The 25920-nt window shown below is 38.2% G+C and overlaps 1 protein-coding gene across 3 annotated transcripts in view; it reads right to left on the bottom strand.

The window, feature by feature from the left end:
• Positions 1-25295, bottom strand: part of rad50 (RAD50 homolog, double strand break repair protein) — a 29763-nt gene extending 4468 nt beyond the window's left edge. The window contains exons 1-24 of one of the 3 annotated variants that reach the window (XM_085174976.1): positions 25037-25295; positions 24371-24508; positions 24112-24195; positions 23554-23705; positions 23237-23422; positions 22948-23152; positions 21773-21901; positions 20933-21098; positions 20630-20688; positions 20321-20455; positions 19645-19851; positions 17947-18129; positions 17509-17666; positions 17219-17394; positions 16126-16363; positions 13546-13735; positions 13201-13327; positions 12408-12601; positions 12027-12137; positions 11628-11720; positions 11260-11373; positions 10988-11115; positions 10711-10812; positions 8997-9119 (exon numbers count right to left, since the gene is read on the bottom strand). In XM_085174976.1, coding sequence (XP_085031102.1) covers positions 8997-9119; positions 10711-10812; positions 10988-11115; positions 11260-11373; positions 11628-11720; positions 12027-12137; positions 12408-12601; positions 13201-13327; positions 13546-13735; positions 16126-16363; positions 17219-17394; positions 17509-17666; positions 17947-18129; positions 19645-19851; positions 20321-20455; positions 20630-20688; positions 20933-21098; positions 21773-21901; positions 22948-23152; positions 23237-23422; positions 23554-23705; positions 24112-24195; positions 24371-24499 — 3389 coding nt within the window. In that variant the 5' untranslated portion in view covers positions 24500-24508; positions 25037-25295. The remainder of the gene's footprint in view (positions 1-8996; positions 9120-10710; positions 10813-10987; positions 11116-11259; positions 11374-11627; positions 11721-12026; positions 12138-12407; positions 12602-13200; positions 13328-13545; positions 13736-16125; positions 16364-17218; positions 17395-17508; positions 17667-17946; positions 18130-19644; positions 19852-20320; positions 20456-20629; positions 20689-20932; positions 21099-21772; positions 21902-22947; positions 23153-23236; positions 23423-23553; positions 23706-24111; positions 24196-24370; positions 24509-25036) is intronic. The other 2 variants (XM_085174977.1, XM_085174975.1) reach the window with 2 other exon arrangements.
• Positions 25296-25920: the final 625 nt, after the last annotated feature.

Below are 25920 nucleotides of genomic sequence, written 5' to 3'. Positions count from 1 at the left end.
GGGAGAAATGTTTTGTCACTCATCCAAGTGACATCACCAGTATCAGTTTCTCCCACTGAAAACGCTACGTCTAAGACGAACAGAATCAACCTTTTGGGATTTACTTACCTGGATGATTGAGCATGCATCAAGACTTTTACAACAAAATGTTATTAAGTAATCTTTGTAGAACCTATTGCACATATAGGAGAAACATGAAGAAAAGGCTTTACATTACACCACTGTCAGTGCGCCCCAGGGCGGCTGTGGCTACAATGTAGCTTGCTATCACCAGTGTCTGAATGTGTGTGTGAATGGGTGGATGACTGAACGTGTAAAGCGCTTTGGGGTCCTTAGGGACTAAGTAAAGCGCTATACAAATACAGGCCATTTACCATTACATTGCTTCAATACAGGCATGTTTTCAGGGTTGGCAGCAGAGCATAAACTGGACAGACAACCAACTTTGACCAGGGGGGCATTCAGCTCAAGTCACATTGCTAAAAACTCTTGCTATGCATATTTACAACAATATACACACAGTAAATTCATAGAAGACTGTAGCCATTATTCTATGAATTTCTATGTATAAAAAGTGCCAAAATATCTGTCTTGGATTGCAGGAGAAAAAGAGTCCAGAAGTGGACCAATCAACTCCCTGCACACTATGATAATGCAGTGATAGTGACTGTGAGCCCACAATATCCTCAACACATTCAATTAGTTTTGCAATTTTGAAGTAGGACCATGATTTAAAACTAGCTGCATAAGCTGAAGAACGACCTCATTTTAATTTGAGATACGTGAGGGGTACTTCCCAAAGTCTGACGTGCATAGACTCGTCTGTTTAATGTCCGTCTCAATCAGGCTGAGTACCATGAGTTCTGCAAACGCACTAAATTACTGTTGTGTATCATATAGATGCAGCAGAAGAGGTAATTGTTGTCACTCAGATCTCCTGAGACTTTGCTTTGGTAATATAAAATGACATTCTGCACTCTCATTGGTAATCACTTCAAAAAGAGTTAAAGATCATTAGTGGTTACTCCACCCCTTTTCACTGGAAGTTGCTGACTCTCATTATACGGTAGCTGCAAGTCACTTCCTTTGTTGACGAACGTTTACATTCACAAATCTACAGAGCCCGCTCTACATCTGTGACCCAGTAAACTTGGTATCTCTTAGAGATGCCCTCGCTTTCCCAGATGTGTTTAAATACTGCTTGCAATGTATTCAAAACTGACAATCTAAGTTGAAAAGTATGAAGCGAGATTAGTCTGAAGGAATCAGATTTCCTTCTTATACAATGACTCACGCTCCTGTACCGACATTTACAAATTCAAATTATACTTGGATAACTTTTTGCTTTTAATGATTGCTAAAAGTTAGAGTGTGAGGCTTGAACTTTCATGGACTTCTGAAGAAGGGCATGAAAGAAAATGTTTAAGAACCGCTGAGCCAACACATATAGACTGTTATTTTGACCAGAATACAACGAAAGCTTTGCTGACTCTTCAATAATTAGCAAACACAAACTCTTTAACTTTGACTTTCAACTACCTTCACTTTATTGAAAGTCACATTATCAGTGACTTCTAGGTTTTGCTCAGTTCTGCACAGACAATTTTTGCACACCGATTCATTTTTTTGCGTCCAAATCAAAACATCTTACCATAGAAACCATTTTCTCCGTATTCAAATAGAAACTGTGACCTGGATGTAATGTCTGATGGAAGGCTCTATGCCTTGCTTGCAATCTTGATAACACTGCAGGCTGTCATGCCTTTTCTAACCCACACTTATGGGTAAATGATGCTTCTGCTCTCTTCAGATACCGTACTCAGATGGTATCAGTGATGGTGAGCTCACACATCCTTACCAAGGCCTTTTATCCTTATTAAGTGTCTCTCAGAGTATCCTGATCTCCAAGAATAAACAGTTTGCAAACATGAATATATTTTTAAAAGAAAGAAAGGATAATTAAAAAAAAAAAAAAAAAAAGCCTGATACATTGACAAATAAAAGTAACCTTCAGGTGCTTTTGACGTGCTATAACACAGTTGCATTTAAATAGAAAACCCAGACATATCTGTACAACATTTGGCAAGGGCCTCACTGTGTACAATGTCATGCTTTGCTACCTTGCTGATAAATTTTCAATTATTTGCACATTTCAATCATGAAAATCAGCACTGCAAATGCTGAAGCCACATAAAAATGATGGCATTGATAGTTATGCGGTGATACAAAATAGGAAGTGAACTCTCTGCTCTATGAGATGTTTTTTTTTCTGTACTTGGAAGGCTTGCATGTCGAGCAGGATATTTTTCACCACAATAGCAAATTTAGGTTAATCTAATAAGTAAGTTTAAGTAAGTCTAAATTTCTTTTAGGTCATTTAAAACCTGTTGGAAAAAAAAACGTCATCATTAGATGAGACTTCTTTTGAACCTTCAAAGTAAATGGATTAGCAGATAATACTAGTGATTCATCTACTATCCATTAACTGGTTAGTATGCAGCACTAAAAACAGACATGTACAATCTTTGTTTTTTGCATTAATTCTTGATAAGATCTTACTTCGCCATTACTCAAGTCACAGGTATTGAACTGTGCTTAACACAAAAATAATACACATGTTAAATATTTTGTGCACTCTGAGAAAAATAAGTCAACTCTTATATCTCAACTGTATTCCTACTAGACTCTGGCTGAGCCACTCTGAAAGATGGATTCAGCTGTGTCTTTCCTTTGATGTTTACATTCACTGTCCTGCAGCATTACCCGGCTTGAGATAGTAAACCTAACATTATGTTTTAGGAATTTAGGCGGTCATTTCGAAAAGCATAAATAGTGGTGAGTGCTCTTTGAAAGTAAATCAAAATCAGTTCTATTAATCCAGAAAAAAACCCTGCCCTGGTAGTGGTAGACGCACATCAGGTACAAAGCTACACTGTTAGCAACTCTGTTGTGACCGGCCACATTTATTCCAGTATAGATTTAACCGTTGCTGTGGGGGTTTGATCTAATCTTTGTATAGTTTAACAATTTCTGTGGGGGGTTGTTTTTGAGTTTTTTTAGTCATCTTTGCTGGAAAGTCTTTACACAATGACGTATGAGAAAAAAATGGAAGCAAAACTCGGCATTAAGTCGAGTTGCTTTTCAAAACACTCGGAAAAAACAGGCTCTGCAATTATTTAGCATTTGTTCCTGAAAAGTTATTCAAACGATTAACTATGGATTTAAATTCTGTTTTTTTAATCAATCTTACAATCCATTAGGATACAGTAAACTGGAAAGGTGAGAAAGTAAGTAAGTGTATTGTGAAAGTTCACAATATGCCAGGTCTGGGGTATCAGATACAATTTGTTATGGGAGCTTACTTAAGGTTAGCCATGTAAATGAAGATAACATAGAATAACACATAACTGAAGATAATACAGAAAGATAACATATCATCTTAGCATCCTAAAGTAAACTACCTATATCTGTAATAATCTATGGGCCTACAATTAAAAGTCAAAAGCCTGTATTGGTTTCTATTTATGAAAGGCTTTAGCGACCTGAACTCAAAACAAGTGCTCGCATCTGCACTCTGCACACGCAAACATGCTTTCAAATTGCTGACTGCACCGAATAGTTGAACTCTTTGCACACAACAAAGTGTACTGTTTCATACCTAACTCTAAGTTAGACAAAGTTTGTTGCCATGAAATGTAGTGGGGGATGAGTACATGCAAGCAGAACATATAGGTCAAGAGCCAGATAATTCCGAAAACTTAACTTATGCAAGTGTTGCATTATGTAAATCAGGCTGCTAATTAGTCTGCAAATTGTAATTATAGGTGTAATTTAGCATTATTAGGCAGGTCAATATATATCTTTCTAAAGATAAAAAGCATGCAGTAGCAAAGTGTCAGAACTAAAAACCAATGACCTTTCATTGAAAATGATGAAACATTATGAAAGTTTAAAATAAAATGTGAAAATGATTCATAGCTGTAGTTTATGAATGCAGTCACATAGTCTTGAAAAAGGTTTTCCCAAGATAAATTAACAGCATTATAAAGGCAACTATAAAAAAGACGAAGAAGTTGAGCAGCAAAACTAGCTTTTTTAATATATTAATTTAAAACGAATCTGCTTTTTGGAATCCATAGAATCTGTTTAGTTACTCAAGAGCGTGGTACTTCACATGAAAGACATGACTCATTTTCAAATTATTTTATTTATAGAATGACTAACGGCCACCTACTTTGTGCAAGACTGTGAAGTCACTGCAGTGGTGGCTGAGTAATCTTTTTTTTTCCCTTCACTGAGGCGTCAACAAGACCACCACCGAAGGCAATACGTTCAGTCAACGTCAATAAACAGAGGTTATCTGGACAAGCTAATGTGATGTAAGACATCAAGTGGAAAACTGCCCTGTGATCTAGTTGAAATTCTTGGAAGCACCATCCTCTGGGGTAAAGCGAGCCCTGCTTGTTATTAATAGGCTGTACAATTAGACATTTTGCTTCCCACAATTAAATGAACACGATCAAATAATATTTCAAATGTGTGCTCTGCCAACAAAGCGCAAAGCAAAAGCACTCAAGCGCTATTCAAATCACCGCTTGATGGTGTGCCAATCACAGCTGTTTGCTGGCCTGCGAGACATGATGCTTCCTGAATGCACTTGACTGAAGTGATATACTACAGATAACAGACCTGCATATCTGCACATCTATTAAGCCCACAAAGACGCACTGAAATCACCAACACAAGTGCATTCCATTTGGCATGCTGTCCACTAAGCTAAAGAAGTACCTTCAGACCTCACAGAAATGATCAACCCCATGGACAAAAATAATGTGATTATTTTTCCAACATCCCAATAGCTATCATGTATGCAAAACAAGGCAGGTGAAAAACAGAAGGCTCTCTCAGTTGTAGCTTTGCTACAAGTTTTATTCACATCCATCATAAAGCAAACTTTAAAGCTTGCTTCTAGGAAAGGCAAACAAAATAAACACCTTGTTTGACTGCAAAAATTAATTACCAGGAATGTAACACAATGTAAAAGTGTAAGCAATGCCCTGTTGATTTAATTGAGTTAGAATTCTTTTAAAACATTTTTCTTCCAAAACTTTTGATGAATTTAGGTTAATAAGGAATACTTAGATAAAGATTTTTCAAAAACAGTAAAAAAAGGAAAAATAAAGATAAAGTTAATAAAAACGTCACTATGCAATACCAGTTAAACTGTATCAGATTTCAGCCTGCACTCGGCCACCAACTCAAAGTACTGGAAGACACTGACATCACTTCCCACCCCGTCAATGCTGCTGACGTTCCAGCTATGAAGCTAAAAACTCTGCGGTAGTTCCGGTGACCTAAATTCAAAGAGCCTCATCAGGAAGACAAGCACAAGATGTGTCATTACAGTAAAACTACAAAAGCTTTTTAAGACAGAAGACGTGCATAAAACTTACCAATATTTCTTCCTGCAGGCAGGAAAGTGGTAATATTTACACATGTATACATTTTTTGAGCCGTGTAAAAATATAAATCAGAATAGTACACAGTATACACGACTCCATATCTTGCTTCATATACAGTGGGGCAAAAAAGTATTTAGTCAGCCACCGATTGTGCAAGTTCCCCCACTTAAAATGATGACAGAGGTCAGTAATTTGCACCAGAGGTACACTTCAACTGTGAGAGACAGAATGTGAAAAAAAAATCCATGAATTCACATGGTAGGATTTGTAAAGAATTTATTCGTAAATCAGGGTGGAAAATAAGTATTTGGTCAATAACAAAAATACAACTCAATACTTTGTAACATAACCTTTGTTGGCAATAACAGAGGTCAAACGTTTACTATAGGTCTTTACCAGGTTTGCACACACAGTAGCTGGTATTTTGGCCCATTCCTCCATGCAGATCTTCTCAAGAGCAGTGATGTTTTGGGGCTGTCGCCGAGCAACACGGACTTTCAACTCCCGCCACAGATTTTCTATGGGGTTGAGGTCTGGAGACTGGCTAGGCCACTCCAGGACATTCAAATGCTTCTTACGGAGCCACTCCTTTGTTGCCCGGGCGGTGTGTTTTGGATCATTGTCATGTTGGAAGACCCAGCCTCATTTCATCTTCAAGTTCTCACTGATGGAAGGAGGTTTTGGCTCAAAATCTCACGATACTTGGCCCCATTCATTCTGTCCTTAACACGGATCAGTCGTCCTGTCCCCCTTGGCAGAAAAACAGCCCCATAGCATGATGTTTCCACCCCCATGCTTCACAGTAGGTATGGTGTTCTTGGGATGCAACTCAGTATTCTTCTTCCTCCAAACACGACGAGTTGAGTTTATACCAAAAAGTTCTACTTTGGTTTCATCTGACCACATGACATTCTCCCAATCCTCTGCTGTATCATCCATGTGCTCTCTGGCAAACTTCAGACGGGCCTGGACATGCACTGGCTTCAGCAGCGGAACACGTCTGGCACTGCGGGATTTGATTCCCTGCCGTTGTAGTGTGTTACTGATGGTGACCTTTGTTACTTTGGTCCCAGCTCTCTGCAGGTCATTCACCAGGTCCCCCCGTGTGGTTCTGGGATCTTTGCTCACCGTTCTCATGATCATTTTGACCCCACGGGATGAGATCTTGCATGGAGCCCCAGATCGAGGGAGATTATCAGTGGTCTTGTATGTCTTCCATTTTCTGATGATTGCTCCCACAGTTGATTTTTTCACACCAAGCTGCTTGCCTATTGTAGATTCACTCTTCCCAGTCTGGTGCAGGTCTACAATTCTTTTCCTGGTGTCCTTCGAAAGCTCTTTGGTCTTGGCCATGGCGGAGTTTGGAGTCTGACTGGTTGAGGCTGTGGACAGGTGTCTTTTATACAGATGATGAGGTCAAACAGGTGCCATTCATACAGGTAACGAGTGGGGGACAGAAAAGCTTCTTACAGAAGACGTTACAGGTCTGTGAGAGCCAGGGATTTTCCTTGTTTGAGTTGACCAAATACTTATTTTCCACCCTGATTTACGAATAAATTCTTTACAAATCCTACCATGTGAATTCATGGATTTTTTTTTCACATTCTGTCTCTCACAGTTGAAGTGTACCTCTGGTGCAAATTACTGACCTCTGTCATCATTTTAAGTGGGGGAACTTGCACAATCGGTGGCTGACTAAATACTTTTTTGCCCCACTGTATTTAGTGTCTTCAGTATGTATCTACAATTTAGAAAGTAATTAACTTACAGAAAATCTATTAAATGAGAAAGTGTGTCCAAACTTTTGACAGGTCATGTATGTTACTAGGTCACATTGAGGTTTTTCCCCCCTTCTTTCATTAAACCATCTTGTGACATAAAAAAAAAATTAATAGACATGGAAAGTTGGTTTGCACTTTCTAACCAGCAGCCATGAATCCAACATTTTATAAAATGAAATTTTTAGTCTAGATGTTAAGTGTGACTGAAGAAGAACACATCTCAGCAGATATTAATAAAACTATACTTTGATGTGGAAATGAACCTCTCTCTAAGCAAAGTTTGAAATTGAAGCAAGTGAATTTTTTCCCTCAGATATGCATAGACGTCCAATTAAGGCCTAACTAGTTAATGAAGTTCTGACACAAGACCTACTAGTACTGTACAAACTGCAACAATGCAAACAGTACATCAACTCAGAAAGAAAGGTTCCATGTAATGTCTGAAGTTTACAACACCCTGCTTAACTCAACTTTTACAGCCGTATAGTCCTACCAGAGCCCTGATGTCTACAAACCAACAGCTCTTGGACATTCCTAGAGAGAGGCTAATACGCAGAGGTGATAGGGCCTGTTTATCTGTGAAACAATCTGCTTTCTCACATTAAAGCTGCCCAATCTCTCAGTCATTTTGAAAACGCTGTAAAAACCTATTTATTTTTACTTGCTTTATCCTGGCTTTTTATTGTGCAAACACAGACACATTTACTTTTTTTTTTTTTTTTTTTTCTCGCCTGTCCCATTTGGTTCTTTAGCCATCAGAATTGTTGTCTGAAGACCAACAAGGATACCCAATGGATTTATTTTGCCAAATGGATCATCATGGCATTGCCGTATTGGTCCATTTGATCGACCTTTGTTTTTATTATTTATTTTATTTTCAGTTGTTACAGACGGGACAGACATGAGTGAGGGATAGGAAAGGGAGAAAGAAAGAGGAAGGAAAAGAAAAACAGAAGGGGAGAGGGACAGTGAGAAAGGGGGGAAGACATTAAAGCTGCCCAATCTCTCAGTCATTTTGAAAACGCTGTAAAAACCTATTTATTTTTACTTGCTTTATCCTGGCTTTTTATTGTGCAAACACAGACACATTTACTTCTATAATTTTTTTTTATTTAATGAATTTTGTTTTTTTTAAACTGAGGTTTGTATATTTATAATTGAGGTTTATGGTTTTTATTGCGTATATCTGTTTATATTTATTGTAGACTCACCTATAGATATGCATTATGTATATTTTGTGTAGCATGTATAGCACTTCTTGATCTCTGATGAAGACTCACAAGTCTCACATTAACAAGTTACTGCTCTAATACAAGGGAACGTGTCAAAAACTCTGAACTCCTGACACACATTTCATGTTATTTATCTGTGGTTTTACCCTGAAACTAATCAATCTCATCTGTTTCAGTACGTGTCACCATACACTTCCATTTTCCCAAGCTGAGTAAGTAGCTGACTTAACTGCTTAGCCATGTTTCTGCAAGTGACACCCTCTTATACGTGAGGGAAAAGCACAAAAATCTGCACAAGATAGAACTGCGATAATTTGCATCAGTTGACACTGTCATTTCCTGTTGACATTGCAAAGTATCACAAAATATGGTAGAAATCTTTCTTTATTCAACAAAGCTGTCAAATGAAAACTATTTACAGAATTTTAAAAGAAGACCATAAATCAGATGTTATGTATGGAGAACTATTTTTTGTTTATAACCACAAGCTGTATATATGCATATGTTAGGACAAAACTTACTGATCAAGAGCCTTGTAGTAGAGATCCAGGTCCTTAATAACTAGTTCTGTGGTCCTCATTGTAATCATCTTGTTTCTGTAGCGCTCATCAGCTTTGTCATACTGATCCTCTCGCAGCTCTTTCCTGTAAGCAATAATTTCACATTGCACTTTTAGTTTAATGATAAATCATGAATAATAGAGAATGACATGGTTTTCTGTTACAGTTTCTCAACATTACCCAGGGCTTTGATAACCCGTCTTTGCCTTTAAAAGAGTTTGAGTGCTACTTCCTAATCACAAAAGACCCACGAACTGACACGGAATGGATCTGCGACCCTTTTGTCAATACACCGGGTGAATCCAGCATGTCTGTGCAAGAAGAAGATCAACTGTTGGAGATCACAACAGGCCTTAAAAGTATGTTGAAGACATCAACTTTGCCGGTATTCTGGATAAAAGTTGTGGCAGAATACCCCAAGATTGCCACAACAGCACTTAAAACTATGTTTATGTGCCTTATGGTTTGCCTACACATGTCAAATTACATGCTTGAAAAGTTGATTTTGTAAGCTGGACTAATTCACGTAGCTTAACATTCCATTGCCTTTGAGTACATTTTTACAATTATTTCATGTTTGATACAGCCCTTAAATACAGCAAAATATTAGTCCAGTTATGCTCCACCACATTCATGTCATTATAGTCAAATGCCAGATCATTCCCAGTAGGGCTGGGCAATATTATACCGTTGAAGGTAATACCGCTGTAATGTTAGGCAATGACAAGAAAATGAAAATTCCCCATAGAATGTGGGTAAAACGCGCATGCGCAGTGCCTTTGTATTCATACACACATACAGAGAATGAGAAAGGCTAAAACAGATTGTTGAATGAAACAGATGAACCAGAATTGGTTTGTAAAAATGGTGCAACTTCAGTGATGTGGAACTGGTTTGGTTTTTGTCCATCAGATAGCTCCAAAGCACATTTCTTTGTAGAACATGCAAGCCGCCCGTCGTTATTACCGTATTTTTCGGACTATAAGGCACTCTTAAAAGCCTTTAATTTTCTCAAAAATCGACAGTGCACCTTATAATCCGACGTTACAATTGTGGGAAATAACATGTTGCAGGCTCAGAAACTGTAAAAAATGGGTTGGTGGCTAAGAACCTCTGGGGTCCTAAGATGTACCTGTGTGCCTTGGTTACTGAACACCTGATCATAGAGGAGAAACTCTTGGACAAACAGACAGCGGTGTATCATAATAGGATGACTTCACACACTCGGCTGTACACTCTATGGTACACATAAGTATTGGTATTAATATTCTGACATGGATCTGAACAATACACAGTATTTACAAATGAAAGCAAATAAAGTTCTAATTCACAGCAGCCTAATCCAGAATATATACAGATATAGCAGAGGTGTTATCGCTGCGAAAATCATCAACAATAATGGTTAATCATGCTGTGTTTTTATTATATGATAACATTTATTTCTACTGAATTAGCTCAACGTCTGTCAGAAAGGAAGATCTATTGGACATTCACTTCTTGTCCTCCTCATTTGTTTTACACAGAACCTGAATGGACAGCTGCTTTTGGGATATCGTGTTTTTCCACAATTTTCCAATCAGTTTTCTTATTTGTATTATTTCCTCATTTTCTGCATGACCATATGTGTATAGAGTAAGCTCTGTATGTGTAAGTGCCGCATATCTGCATGTTTCACCTATAATGCAGTATCTCCTCCTCAAAGCCATTCTGTCGGCCCAATGCAATACTGCGGTTTCTTTTCAAATCCTCCAGCTTGCGCTCTGCTTCACGCCGTTCTCTGGAAAACCACAGAAAGAGATAAAGGGAAGGAATTTAAAATACTACAAACAGCTCTGTAACATTTACAAGTGTCAAGTGTGGCATTTCTGATGTGATGGAGACTGAAACTATTTTAATTGCTTGGTTGCTTCACCAATCATGTGGAAAATTGATAATGGGTGTGGTGCTCTTACTTGCGTAGCTGCATGACTTGCATGTCGCCCATGTCCTTCAAAAGAGCCTCACGTTTACCCACAACTTCTTTTAACTCCTCAACACGTTTTCTCAATGTCAGGTTGTCCTGTAACCAGCGCTCCTGGACCTAAGATTCATTAAGAAGGTTTACACTTTTAAAAAGTGCTTGCCGTACTCATGTAGCTAGAGTTAGGCGAATCTAAAATAAAGTTTCTTAACTTCGTTTTAAAGTTACGAAACATGAAACAGTGTTTGCTCTGTTGTCCTGTACCTTTTGAGTGTCTATGTCCTGACGGATGTTTCCTATTTCTTTATTAATTTTCTCCTTATGCTTCTCAGCTTCATGGAGCTGAGTGTTAGTTTCATGGAGCTCAGACTCTTTTTGCTGCAATGATAGGGTCCATGAAAGGGTTAAACACATTCAGAAATAATAAAATCAACACATTTACAGTCAAGCTTCTACAGCTAATCTCACAAGAAACAATGCTAAAGTGTTAAAATGAAAAAGTTGGTGTTTCAAGTTATATAAAATATATGCGTACCTTTTACTCCGAGGCTACAATTCAATATATGTCACAGAATAAATCACTGGGGGTGGGGGTTGTGATGCATCTTGTGCAACAGTGCCAAACATGTTACCTCTTTGTATTCATCTTTGCCCTCATCGACATATTTAGTGATGTCTCTTTCCAAAGTGGTGATCGCCTTTAATTTCTCTTTAATGGAGCTGATCTGTCAGAAACACAGTCAGAACTCAGACTTGAACAGATATTCACAGTTTATTTGTGGCAGAACAAAGGTCTTACAAAAACATAATGCTCTGTCATTATCTATTAATGTGTGTGTGTGTGTGTGTGTGTGTGTGTGTGTGTAAAATACAAAAAACTATGACATGACATGCACAGCAAATTAAATGGAAAAGAAACTTTAAATGAAAACCGATAACAAGTAATAGCTCCGTAAATGTAAAGTTCTGTGCTGTTTTTTCATTATAGAGAAAGCACGTTCCAAAAGAGACAAAAGTGAGACTGTGTCCACCTTCTCCTGCCCTTCTTCCTGCTTCTGCCTCTTGCGCTCCAGCAACTCTTGTTTCTCCTGCTGTAGCTTCTCCAGAGCGGCAGACAGAGGGGACAGCTGTTCTTTTGCCTCCTGGTAAACCACAAAGTGGAACAGGAAAAAAAAAAACCCACACACAAAAAAGGGACAACATAGAAAATTTATAGAAACCATGCAACTAAAAATAAACAATGTTCACCAAACATCTGGTAGCCATATATAATGAATATATAAGACTTGATTGTATGATTATGGTATATTTCTGTTATTTTTGTATTATGAGTATGAGAATAAACTGTAAAACATTTTAATCTTCATGTGAATATAAAATATGTAAGCACAACAAAAAAAAGAAAAAATTACCCTGATGTCTCTGGTCAAGGATTGGATCTCAGTGGTGAACTCGGCACACTGCTCCTCCAGCTGCTGCTGTTTCTGCATGTCACTGCTCAGCTGGAGCTTTTCTGCTCGTGTCTCATTCACTGCACTTCTAAGCATCTGTATCTGTTCCTGCTGGTCCTGGATCAGCTTACGTTTCAGCTCCATCTTGCTGGAAGCTGAAAATATACAAAGAGGTAAAGAGAAAGAAAAAACAACTAGCAACTAGAGACACATCAACAAACCAGCCAGGGACCCCATATCACCACGATTTCCAGCATCTTTGGTCACTCATGACCGGCAGGGGTCAATGCATACCATTTTATTCATGAACAACATGCATACGCGGTGCAAGCGAACAGTTATATGAGAGTAAATCGCAGGTGGAACATAAATGTTTGTAACAATAAATCCAATCAGACACTTAAATCATCGTCAACTGACTGAACGTGGACATCTTAAACAAGCTAAAGAATGGCTAGCAGTATGAGCAACGAATCAAAGCAGTAAAACTGTTTAAGCCGTTTCAGTGAGAAAAGTAATCTAGTGTTTGAGCGAAATCAATAAACAGCCCTTCTTGAATAACAGCTTCTATATCTTCATACCCCCTCCCAGTCACACTCCTTATGTAGGTCCCCAGAGCATGATAATTGAGCCAAATTCTTAAATAAAAAAAAAAAGAAAGAAATAAAAGATTTGAGTGCAAAAGTTAGAAAATTAAGAATGTAAGAGACACAATTCCCCCGTGAATGGATGTGCTTGCTTTGTGTCATCTTACTGGTGTCCAACTTGTGCTGAGTTTCTTGTTTCTCCTGACTGACTTGTTGTGTGGTTCTGGTCAGGTCTACTCCTTGGAGTTTTGCTGCATGCTGAGCGATTTTCCTCTCCACCTCCTTAAGGTCCATCTGAAAAGCAAAAGAAAATCCAAAAAAGGACACTTAAATGGAACTCTAATAACAACATCAATTAACAAGAATAATTTATAGCCAATTAAATATCAGGAAAACAAAGAAGAGAATGAAGAAAGGTGAGAAAATGAAGGCCCACAAAGGTTTAAGCTGGGTAAAGAGAGATCGGGAAAGATATAAGTGCAAGTCCAGAATGACAGGCAGGAGGTTAATACCAGATATCTGTCCATGAGAGAAATGTCCTGCAAGCAGGCCTTGGCAGTTTCTTCCTCAGACATCAGCGTGCCAAGCACAGTCTCCTGCTCCTCCACGTCACCCTTCAACCTCTCAATTTCTCTATTCACAGTCTGTAGACGGTTTTTCAACTCCGGTAGCTCCTTTTCCTGAAGCTGCACGATGGACTGTCTGAGAGACATGACAATGAAAAGTAAATACACTTATTAAAAACCTGTATGTACAACAATGTCTCCTTTTGACACCTTGTTATTAAAGTCTACAAGCATATTTGGAGGCACATTTTCAAATATCTGTCACATAACTATGAAAGAAGAGTTTTGGAGTCATGTCGCACGTACACTTGAGTTATTATAATATACAACTGCAAAACATAACAGAATTATTATTCAACATTATTAATAGTTAAAAGACGTCAATCTCCACCCCCAAAAAACCAAATCAAACCAAAATAAACCTTAAGGGCATTTGAGCAGATGGTGGGGGTGCGGGGAAAAAAGAAAACTCTTAAACCCCCACAGTTCTCACGATTCATCTTATGAAAAACCACCTTTTCATCAGTCTCTGTCATAGAAATGGCTGTTAATATACTAATTTATAAACCAATAGTCAACCTTTTGTTATCTGACAAAGTTGAATTCATGTAAAAACAAAAACACTTTAAAAAGGTGTACTACATCCCACAAAAAGGTAAGTGTTCTTAGACTAACAATTCTGATAAGGTTGCTAACGTCATTTCACTTGAATAAAGGCAGCCTCTACAGAGAGACTGTGTAGTCGCTGGGTAGATTTTTCAGATAACGTTCCTGAATGGCTCAAATCACGTATCACTGACAGGAAATTCTTCATCTTTGGCGGAGATTGAGTATCACTCTGTGATGTTCTACACGGCAGTTGTCATTGAAGTTGACAGTAGTTACATTTCTCACGTTACTGTACATGTTGCTATTTACCACCCTTATCAGGCAGCATAACATTTGTTACCAAGACAATGATGTACTGAACTATCTGGCCATACATTTAACTGACATTAACAAAAGGATTACTGCATTTTATCTTCATAAATAGATTTTCAGAACTTTGCTACTACAGTTTTTGACTTTTATGTCCCAAACTGTGGAATAGCCCACCTGAAAACATTAGGAAAACAATCTGCTGATAACTTTGTGAAACTCTTGAAAGCAAACTGTTGTGTCTATAATGTCTGTTTTCTGAAGGAAAAGAGGAGAGGAGAGAGATAACAAACATATAATATAAGATATCCTGTCCCACGGCACACAGTGGCCATACTGTATGTGCTGAAAGGGGACACCTCTTAAACTAGTGTTTCTACTTAACTAACTTAAGTGGAAACACTCGTCAGAGTTAACTAATTTAACTTTATCTAGTGTTTCCACTGTAAAGCTGCACCTACTAATGAGTTTAGCTACATTTAGCTGAGCATTTAATCATCTTATTGCTTTCAAGTTAAAGAGACCTAATAAAAACAAACATCCCTTTTGAGAGACTCTTGGCCTACTTCAATGTCCTGAATTTGAACCACAGGCAGCCAAGACATTTGGTGCATTGCAGGGTCACTGAAGACAGGCTTGCCTCATGTGATAATACAATCAAAAGAAAAAGTAATGGCATATCAGATGACTCAGAGGCTCGACTCTGACTCTGGTTGTAGAGATCACAGCTATATAAGGTGAATTAATTAAGTATGCACGCATAAAATCAGCTCACATGAACTCATTGGATACATTGTCACACGGCCCTGTAGCAGAATATTCACACCCTTTGAAAGATGGCAGCTGAGAAAAGTTTTTCCATCTTCATTAATCAAAAGAAGCAAACCTAATATACAGGCAGCCACAAGGTGGGGCTGAAAACCCTCAAAACATTTAAGCACTTGACTATTTACATAAGAATATTTGTAAATATGACACTGAAATGTTTTAATTTTTTGTATACATGTTTCTCTGACTATCATCACACTCACTATAAAAGTTAACATGAAAGGTTGTCCTGACAAGAACAACAAAAAAGTGTCTGTTGGCTTACTAAACTATGTTCATCTCAGAGATTTAAAATACACTAGTGTGTGTGTGTGTGTGTGTGTGTGTGTGTGTGTGTGTGTGTGTGTGTGTGTGTGTGTGTATGTGTGTGTGTGTGTCCAGAATTTAGAACTATGACACTCTAGCTCCATCTACTGGAAAGGAAAGAGAACAAGAGACTGTCCACAGGCTAATTGGTAACTCTGTATATTTTGTGTATGTTTATCAGTCTATATGCAGTGCTGCTTAAATGCCTGTTGCTTATTACAACTGGGTGACTACAGAAAAGACATCAGGGATTTGTTCTTTGCACTGTTTTATGGTAGAGTTTTAAATTACTATGATGCTAAACAACAACAGTTCTGGTCTTCTATTTTTTATTACTCTTTATTTTTTCAATTTTTTCTAGTTCTAATATTGTTGAGGGTATCACCTGACATTTGTTTTTTCATTTGTTTTTACTCGAGTTCAGAAGCAGAAAAAAACAATCAAACTCAGATCAGAGACCCTCTGGTTCAGTACCTCACAGGTTTGAGAGCCACCATCTCATCTTTCTTTCTCTCCTTTCTCTTCAGGTCCTGCTCTGTATTTTTCAGTTTGTCCGGCACCAGGCGTAACTTCGACTGCATGTCGTTGATAACCTCCTGCAGATCAGACTCAGAGGGGAACGTCCGCTGGCACACTGGGCAGCAGGGCTCCCTGTCCTCTGTCAGCTGACTGATGAATTGGGTGTACACTGCTGTGGCTCCAGCTAGCATGGCTATACCAGGACAGGTGCAGAAAGAGAAAATTTATTAATCATTGTGTAATATTTGAATTGCTTTGACAATTATTACTAGAAAAGACGCCAACCAACCCCACTATACATTAGGCTTTTAGTTAAAATGGGCATACACACTAAAGTCAAGTAATCACTTCCTTGGTTAACTTACTGCATACCCAGAGAATCCATATATAGTTATATTCAATAGGAAATACTTTTCTTGATTGTGTGATGCTTTTGAATATGTCAACCAATTTTAACAAAGTTGATTCACTCGAGGTTATAGCGCAGATGGAAAGATGTTGTTACATTAATTTATAATGTAGTCAAACGCACAGAAGAGGCATTTAAAGAGTGACACACTGAACCTGTTAAATCCACCCAGCAACACAAAGGATTCTGTATTTCTTTAGAATGAACCTCATCAACCTCTGCAACATCTTATCTACATAAAAGATAAAATGTATATTAATGATGGACATGTTCATCACCTGCTGATCTGCCAAGTTTTAAAGAATAAGTCTGGTACTTTGGCTGTGGCCATCTTGGGTTTTTTTTAAAGTTTTTTTAGACAAGACATGATGATCAAGGACTAATCAATAAGTAGCTACTCTGCTTTATCCTCATTTTTACACTACATTGGGTTATTACAATGAACACCACTATATAAAACAGGAATAACAACTAGCAACTTATTGGGAAAGTAATTATGACAAAGTAAGTTCTATACAAGCAGCCAGAGCACTAGTGAAAAAGAGGAATTTTTATAGTTTACAGTTAAGGTCCACACTGCAATTAAGGATCTTGTCAACTCCAAGGTGCCAATTCTAGTTAATGTTTTAGGCCATTAACCTCTTTGTTTGAATATCTTCTCCAGATCTTCTTGCAGTTTGCTCAGGTCCTGGTCTAGATCTTGACTACCACACACATTGAAGAACTTCTCTTCGTCACTGGTTAACTGCTGCTCCTTCTTACGCAGCTCAGCAGAAATGTGACTTTTGTTCTGCTCACTTGAAGCCAAGTCCTTACTGAAATGTAGGAAAAAACAGCAATATAACACCAATCAGTCCCTCAGAAAAATATATTTTAAAAGCATTTTCTTTCGTTGTGTGTGTGCTTCAACGTAAATTCATTTTACTAACTTGAGTTTTGCAAGTCTGTCCCTGGTGCTGTTAATTTCCTTGGACTTGGAATAGATCCAGTCCTCCAGCTCTCTCTTGTTGGGAAAGTGGCCCAGTAAGGACACCAGATCCTCACTGTGACGGGACTTGATCTTGCGTACCTGCTCCTCCTTTTCGCCCTAGAAGATTAAAAGAGCAAACGGAGAAATGATAGTCTACAGAGAAAGGAAACATGATGGGGCAGCTGGCATAAAAGGGAAAGACGAAGAAGGGAAGATGAAAAGCACAGAGAACGAAGGTTAGATTACCATGCAGGGTTACTTGGTTTTACTACCACTACAGTAAAGTTGGGTGAGTTTCTGCAACATTTTTTAACATCACCTTCGAGGGGGTCAACTCTAAGAAAGGCTGCAGTAATCAACATTGACTCTTTTTCTTTAACTGTAGATCACACATTACCTTATCCTTTTTCAGCATGTCCATCTGCGTGCGTGCAGTCATGTGTGTGTTGAGCGTCTCCATCTCTTGATCTAGCCGTCTCTGTTTGCGGTCAAGTTCAGCTTTTTCTCTCTGGAGCTCTGAAACCTCAGCCTTCAGCTCTTCCACGTTGGAGTTCTGGATTGCACTCTGCAGCTCACGCTCCTGAACAGGAAAACAAACATTGAAAAAAATGGCATCAATTATACAACAAAAGAACACAGTGTGTCAGCAGTATAGTTCCAGCTAAACTTTCTATGGCAAAAATTTTAAAACTTCATTCAAAAAATGATAATAACAAATTGTAGGAATAATGCACAACTGTTTGACAAAAAAAATTCGGAACATTATGCAAACAATCTCTTCGAGAAAGCTCAGGAAATGTATATCTCTCTGTCTTACTCCCCTTCTGTGTGTCCTCTCTGTTATCTGTTATTCGAGTGTAGAGCAGGGCGATATGACCAAAAATATTTATCACTATATACATTTTATATCGATAACGATATAACTGACGATATAATTGACACTAGACAAAATACTTTACGACTCCACAACTTTATTAGTGCAAAAAAAAACAAAAAAAACCCCATCAATATATTTTTACTTAAACAAGCAGCTGTTTTTTATGTGCATTAAAGTTATATAAAAATTTTACAGTGCAAATGCAAAATCATTGCTGACAGTTTAACCAAAAGGCATTTCCAGTGGAAACTGGCTGACATATCCTCAGCATAACCATGTAGAATATCCACAAAACTTAAAAAGAGGTTATGCACACACAATACGGTAATATTATGTTGAAGCACAGTACGTATCACTCCGCGAGGCTCCTGCCTACGATAGCCGTAATGCTCCGACAATCCATCAAGTGGTGTGGCTTCGTAGCTTAGCAAAGTCGTACTAAAACATTTGACAAGATTTTCGAGCGCCGTGTATGACATAAAATTGTTTCGAGGTCAGTAAACACAACCAGAATTCATACATAAGGCTCACGGGATTATAAGGGGCACTGTCAATTTTCAGAAAAATCAAAGGATTAATTTTAAGTGTGCCGTATTTTCCAAAAAACACGGTAATAACGACGGCCCGCTGGCATGCTCTACCAAAAATAGTGCTTTGTTGTATATCTGACGGACGAAAGCTAAACCAGTTCCACACCACTGAAGTTGCAGCATTTTTACAAACCAGTTCTGGTTCATCCGTTTCATTCAATGATCCGCTTTCGCCCTTCTCATTCTCCGTCGCCGAAATGCTTTTTCCGCCATGTGCGTATGAAAACAAAGGCACTGCGCATGCGCGTTTTACCCATATTCTATCGCGATATTTCATTTTCTTATCATTGCCCAACATTATACCGGTATTACCATGAACGGTATGATATGGCCCAGCCCTATTCGAGTGTTATCACCATTACTGACAAAACATCAAGTTACAACCTGAGCATTGCTACTTCTTTGTCTGGTGTGAATAAAGAGTCTAACATGCTACAAATTAAAAACATTTTTGAGGGAATGTGTAGGGAGGGCACCAACATCATTTTCCAGAACACTGTGTGTAGGTTCACATCTTCTGTGTGTCCCAAACAAAGTGTAATCCTTAATATGGAATTCTGCAAATTAACCAAAAAAAAAACAACAACAACCACCTGTTAAAATTCACAGCAAAACCAAATACTCTCACCACTTTAGCCAATTCATTTTCCAGTTCCTGCAGTCGAGTAGACGAACCCTCCAGCCTCTGCAGCTCTGCTCTGACACTCCTCAGTTCTTGCTGCTTCTTTCCCTGCATGTCTCTCTTCAGCTCCACTGTTCTCTCCAGGCCAGTTTTCTTATCCCTCATTTCATCAATAGACTGCTGCTTCTGCTGCTCCTTTTCCTGCAGATCGACCTTATGACACAAAAGCAAACATAGGAATAAGGCACCATGAACATGACCTGCATATTTATTTGTAATTGCACAGTCCAAAATTCACGACTGATGTAAAACTTCTGTGAATATAGTAAGAGTGGAATTTTCAGTGGCTTCTTGTGTTCAGTAGTTAAAGTCTTTCACAAAAGAGAAAACTGCACATGAAATGCCAACATCGTCTTAACAGTTTCTGTCTATATTACTGAATGTTTTATGGAAAAACCTTCTAAGACACTAGTGAATAATAAAGATATATTTATGTATTAAGAGTCTCTGCAGATGATCAGACAGAGAGAAAACAATAGCACTGCTTAACAGCATTAACCAGAAATGAAAAAAATGAAAATATTTAAAAGAATTCTCGTCCATTTTGTTTTTTAACTCTGTTTGTAAATAACATGAATTCAGGAAAACTCTTGGTTTTTTATTTCAACTGAGAATTTCTTACCATAACTTGGCTAAGTGTCCCTTTTTCCTGCTCCAGTCTCTGCGTTACGTGACAATGAAAGCTCTCAAGCTGAAGAGCAGTGAAGGGTGGTCGGTCATAGCCCTCCATCTCCAGATAGGTTGACAGAGAGCGAACCTGTGTGGGAAAGGGGAGGAAAAGGGAGGAAAAATATACCAACATGTGTGATTTGTTCAAGGAACAACCTAACATTTGCTTGACACTGCTGTGATGAAATTTTCCTAGTCTCTGTCACTTGATTATATTCATTTAAAGCCTCCATTAGAACAACTGCGACTGTGCCCCCATTACCTGAGTGTCACGGTTCCTGATGTTTTGTGTATGGCGGTCAGCTTCCAACTGTAGACGACCTGGGAAGAAGGAAAAACAAAAGCAAAATAGGTGTAAGAAGCTAGACCTGTACTAAAGAAAAATAAAGTTTATGCTGAAAAAAATAGCCTTAATAATACGAATATTTTGAGGTTAATCATTTATTTAGGATTGAGTGTGATATTCTGCCAGAATGCTGGAATATATTCAATTGTGCGTGTGCTTTCACATTCAGGTACAGATGTTTAGCTACCCTGGTAGCACCAGGTGTACAGCTGTGGGTACCTTGTTCAACCAGAAGTTCAGCTTTGATTCTGTTGAGTCTCTGACACTCTCTGCCAGCTCTCTCCAGCTCCTTCTGGCACTCGGTCAGCCTTCGCTCCTTCTCCCTCACTGTCCTCTGGTGGTTCTGGTAAATCTCTTGCAGCTCCTCATCTGAACCCTGAAACACCTGCCACACACAGTAAACTGGTTTCAGAGTGGCTCACCGAGTGCAATTAATATAGACATTTGGACCTGCTTTTATAAATGCTTTAAAATAAAAACAGTATATAGTGGTAATAAATTTGGTCTTTCACAGTCATAAATCTGCCCCAATTGCTCTGGTTCCATATAGTTCAAAGTCCTGATACTGTTAACTATGGGAATAGATCCCATCACCCAACAAACAGAGAAGTGAAAAGATAGAGTAGTCATGCTAGCCAAAGATTAACTGGCTCATTGTTAAGTTAAACAATCTCATTCACCCTCTGTAGCTTTTTTTATTTTTTATTAGTTCCTCACTGAAGATAATGACACATCATACAAAGTGGACTCTAGAGTACAATGAGGCAACTGCTAAGCTTTTCCTGCAGAAGAAAATTAGCCTGTGTGGCCAAGTCTGGCATATTTACATAAATACATAAATATAATTAAGCCTATTATAAGGGAGAAAAACATTAATAATACAACCTCATTAACTTTGATCATGCATTTTATTAGTTGTCTCATACTTAATTTTTCAGTCTTTTTCATCCCAGCATTCCTCCTTTACGAAAAGTTGTCATTCCTAATTGTTCTTCTGCTTTAGGTTTTTCATCAGAAAATAAAATAAAAATATATATACTACGTATATTATCAAATTACCTGCTCCATTGTTTCCTCCAGCTCCTTATTGTCCTCTTCCATCTGTTTCTTCCTGCTGTCTAAAGCCTTGATCTCATTATCTAGCTTCATCACTTTCCCGAGTTTAAGGTCAATATCCATCAGTCGATTCTGAAAAAGAAATATTAAAAAAAAAGAGAAAACAGGACAATTACCATTATACCTTAAATATTATTGTGCTATAAGCTTTATTCAGCCGATTCAGTGAATGAAGTTACTCAAAGCATTACTGGTTGTTCATTTGCAGTGAAATACAATAAACTTGTGACAGACTCCTACAGGGAGGTATTTGCAGTGAAATATAAAAAATATATTTGGTCAGTTGATTTAATAAGAATAAGATATTTAAGTTATTTTATATATTTTATCCCCTTCCAAGGTGCTCATTGCACCCATATGCTTTGACACAGGATTAAAAAAAAAAAACCTCAACTCAACTTCTTCCACTCAAGAAGAAATACTTGCAAGGTTTGAAATCTGCTTACACCACAATATGTATGCATGTATACATACACTTCATTAGGTAAACCTCTTGCACTGCTCAGTGACACAAGTATGTAACCAGCAAATCACATAGCAGCAATGCATTTAGACTTAGACACATTCATTGCAGACACAGTCAAAACAGCCTGGTAAAATTTAAACTGAGCTTCAGAATGGAGAAGAAAGGTGATGATGATGGTCTGAAAAAGAGAAAATATCCAGAGATTGGCAGTTCTCTGGCTGAAAATGCCTTTTGATGTAAGCGGACAGAGGAGAATGACTGGATTGCTTCCAGCTGATAGGAAGACAACAATAACTTAAATAACCACTTGAAAGCTTTTCTTGGCACACTTTGGACTCCATTGTAACAATTGAGCATCGTTTAAACACCACCGCCTCTCTGAGTGCTGATCATATCCATCCTTTTATGACCACAGCGTGCCCATCTTCTGATGGCTGCTTCCAGCAGGATAAAACACACTGTCACAAAGCTCAGATCTTCTCAAACTGGCTTACTGAACATGGCAATGATTTAGTGCAGTCAAATGGCCTCCACCGTCATCAGATCTCAACCCAACAGAGCACCTTTGGGATGTGATGAGATGGAAGCTTGGCCTCATGGATATGCAGCCAACAAATAAATAAATACACAAAACACACATACACCAGCCCACCTCAAGCGGCTCAATCTGGTTCTCTATCTGCTGGACGCTGTCTTTTGAGGCCATTAGTTGGGCTTCCTTGGTTTCCACAGTTTCTCGAATTTGCTGGGCCTTCTCCTTGTTCTGCTTCAGGTAGCGCAGCTCCACCTGACACTCTTTGACTGTCTGACTCTGTTTGAGACGCAGCTGACGCATTGTCTCTAGAGCTTTGATATACCTGATCAGGAGAGAGAAATTGACATTAACAGAAATTCATTTTAGACTAAAACTGGGTAATGCAACACTTGTGTAGTCCATTTACTTGGTTGCAGCAAAAATGGAGTCAAATTTGTCTTTGAGTGCTTTTCCCTCACTAAGGGGCCAGTTAGACTCTTCTTGGTGGCAGAAGATGACATGATTTAGGACAGGCTTCGACACACCCAATGCAGAAATCATCTCCCGGTCCAGCTCACCACACTTAGAAGACAAGCTGACTCTCTCACCATCTCTGGATGAATTATAATAGACAGTCGCATAAGAAAAAGGTCAGGAAACCTTAGTATACAATCCACAGATATTTCTCTTTTTTTTTAATCTTTAAACAAAACTTTACATAAGAAACATGCGATTTTGACTTACTTCCATCTGGTAATGACCTGCTCTAAGCTTTTGAAGGTGTAGCTTTTTGCCTTCTGAGTGCATGACATAGAGCGCTGGATGGTCACTTTCTCTCCATTGACATCTGAGAATAAGAGGCGAATTTGAGCACGCACGTCCGTCTCATGGGCATCCTGGAATCATATGAACATCGTTATACGTGAATAAAGGTGTAAAAATCATCTGACAAGGACCTGAAGAAGATGTAAAGGCTAAGACTGAATTTTAACATGTTCAGAAAATGCTAAATTTGAGAAATCATAGCAATTCTTAAGGTATGAAGACAAACTAAACCTGATAAAGATATTTAGCACCAAGCAGTTAGGAGTTTTATTGTCATTTTCAAATCAGGCTTTTTCACACACTTCATCCCCGTCTTATGTTTTCTAGTATTAAATTTGCATTTAAAACATATAAAATATTACAAATACAAATCTGTTGCAAAAAGTAATTTCAGATGCATGCCACACATTATGAGTCTTAAGCGTACCACTGCAGTCAGAAATAGAGAAATGTACTTTTAGTTCAACACAAACAAACCTTTGGATCATGAACAAATGCACCTCCTTTAGATCCAGGGGGAAGTTCTCCAGATGTTGCATACTTTAGGCATTCAATAATAGTCTGAAAGCATCAAAAAGAAATGAATACATGACAACAGCATTTATCATTCTGGAATATTATTCTTCAACTTTTCCTGTAAGCCTTTGGAAAATACAAAAAGTGCTATGTCGACCCTTGTGTTCACTGTCATGTTTCAAAAAGTCAAGTATTGCTTTTGTCAGAAATGCTTTCGTACTGTTTTCCCCGCTCCATTGGGTCCGACCAGAACAGTGAGAGGAGTGAAGAAAGAGATGACTTGTTTGTCTTTATCCTCAATCCCAAAGCTCCTCACCCCCAGGATGCTCATCTTGTCGATCTTTGACATTTTTGCTTTCTGAAAAAGAAAAGAAGGAGAGGTGATGAAAATAAGACACACAGGGATTCTCTTCCCTGTGAGTCAACAAAATATAGTAGGAGTGACAGGTTATTGGTTTCTTATTGGCAGTAGCCACATTAACAAACAGGTCTTATCAAAAGAATAACTAACATCAGATGACGTGCTCGCTGCAGCGTTCGTTGTTTTCAACTGTTATCAGTTTGTGCTGTGTAACCACTAACCTACACTGACAAGTCTTTCAGCAAAACAAACCTTCCGCTATAATATTTGATGACTTAAAAAGACCTGAGCTGAAAACTGGAATCTTTACCTGTTATGCCAATTAATTTCTTCAACAATAGACTATAATAAAGCTTAACTACAGAGTTAGTGGTGATTAATTATTTCAAAGGTGCTTCGGCGTTCAATAAACTGTAATAAATATTATTTTAGGATATATTTAAATAAAGTAGCTATCTTAGTAACATGTACCCGACGTTCAGTATATTGGGTATATCTGGAAAGCTGGCAGAACAAAGTACTTACTAAGTGTTGGTTAACTCAGGAGGCTAGCTTTCATGCTACGTCGTAGTGTTTTTAGCAGCTAGCGCCACACTGATCCACAGCAGCGTGAAACAGGGCTTAATTTCGCTCGCAACAGTAGTGTACAGCCACAGATACGACGTGAATTCAACTCACAACAGACAATTTTTACCCCCGTGCAACTCGGACGTGTAACTGCAGTTTTCGCGCTGCTTGGGAAGGAGGGAGCGTGAGAGGCAGAGGCTGACTTCCGGGAGGAGGAACGTAGAATATGAACATAGAGCGGCACGCTTACCATAGATCTGTCCATCTGTAGCCCGTGTTTGTGTTTTATTCTGCAAACTTTTCACCCTTTTTAAAGTAGTTTCCCTGTTGCAGTTATTGTTTTATTGTGCAAATGATTAATTTCATTGTATTTTTTTGTAGTTTTTAATTATCATTTAAGTAATAACTTTTTTTACTCGTTTTATCACAGCATGGGGGTATTTGTTAGATTCTAATATCTGGAATGGATGTAATATCTGGAACAGGGGTGTCAAACATAAGGCCCAAGGGCCAGAATCGGCCAAAAGAAAAGACTGCAATCCTGCCCGCTGGAGTGCTTTAGAAAATGTGACTTTTAACTGTAGGTCTTACAGCTTTTCATGCTGATAGGCCTCTCCCACAGCCATACTACACTAAAGTAATTAAGTAATAGATCAAAAATTACATTACAGAAAATCAATTTTTTCACTATATAATATAGACTTTTTTTCAATGTGTCCACAGTAAAAAGAAAAATGTAATTGTACATATTTATTTCTTAATTTAAGTCCAACGGGTTTTGCTGACAGATTTCTTTCATTTTGTACGTCAGCATTTCTTCATTGTGTAGAAAAACAAGCTGC

The sequence above is a fragment of the Neolamprologus multifasciatus genome, chromosome 10, assembly GCF_963576455.1.
Source record: "Neolamprologus multifasciatus chromosome 10, fNeoMul1.2, whole genome shotgun sequence".
Classification (NCBI taxonomy): Eukaryota; Metazoa; Chordata; class Actinopteri; order Cichliformes; family Cichlidae; genus Neolamprologus; species Neolamprologus multifasciatus.
This window is presented reverse-complemented; position numbering and strand designations above follow the sequence as displayed.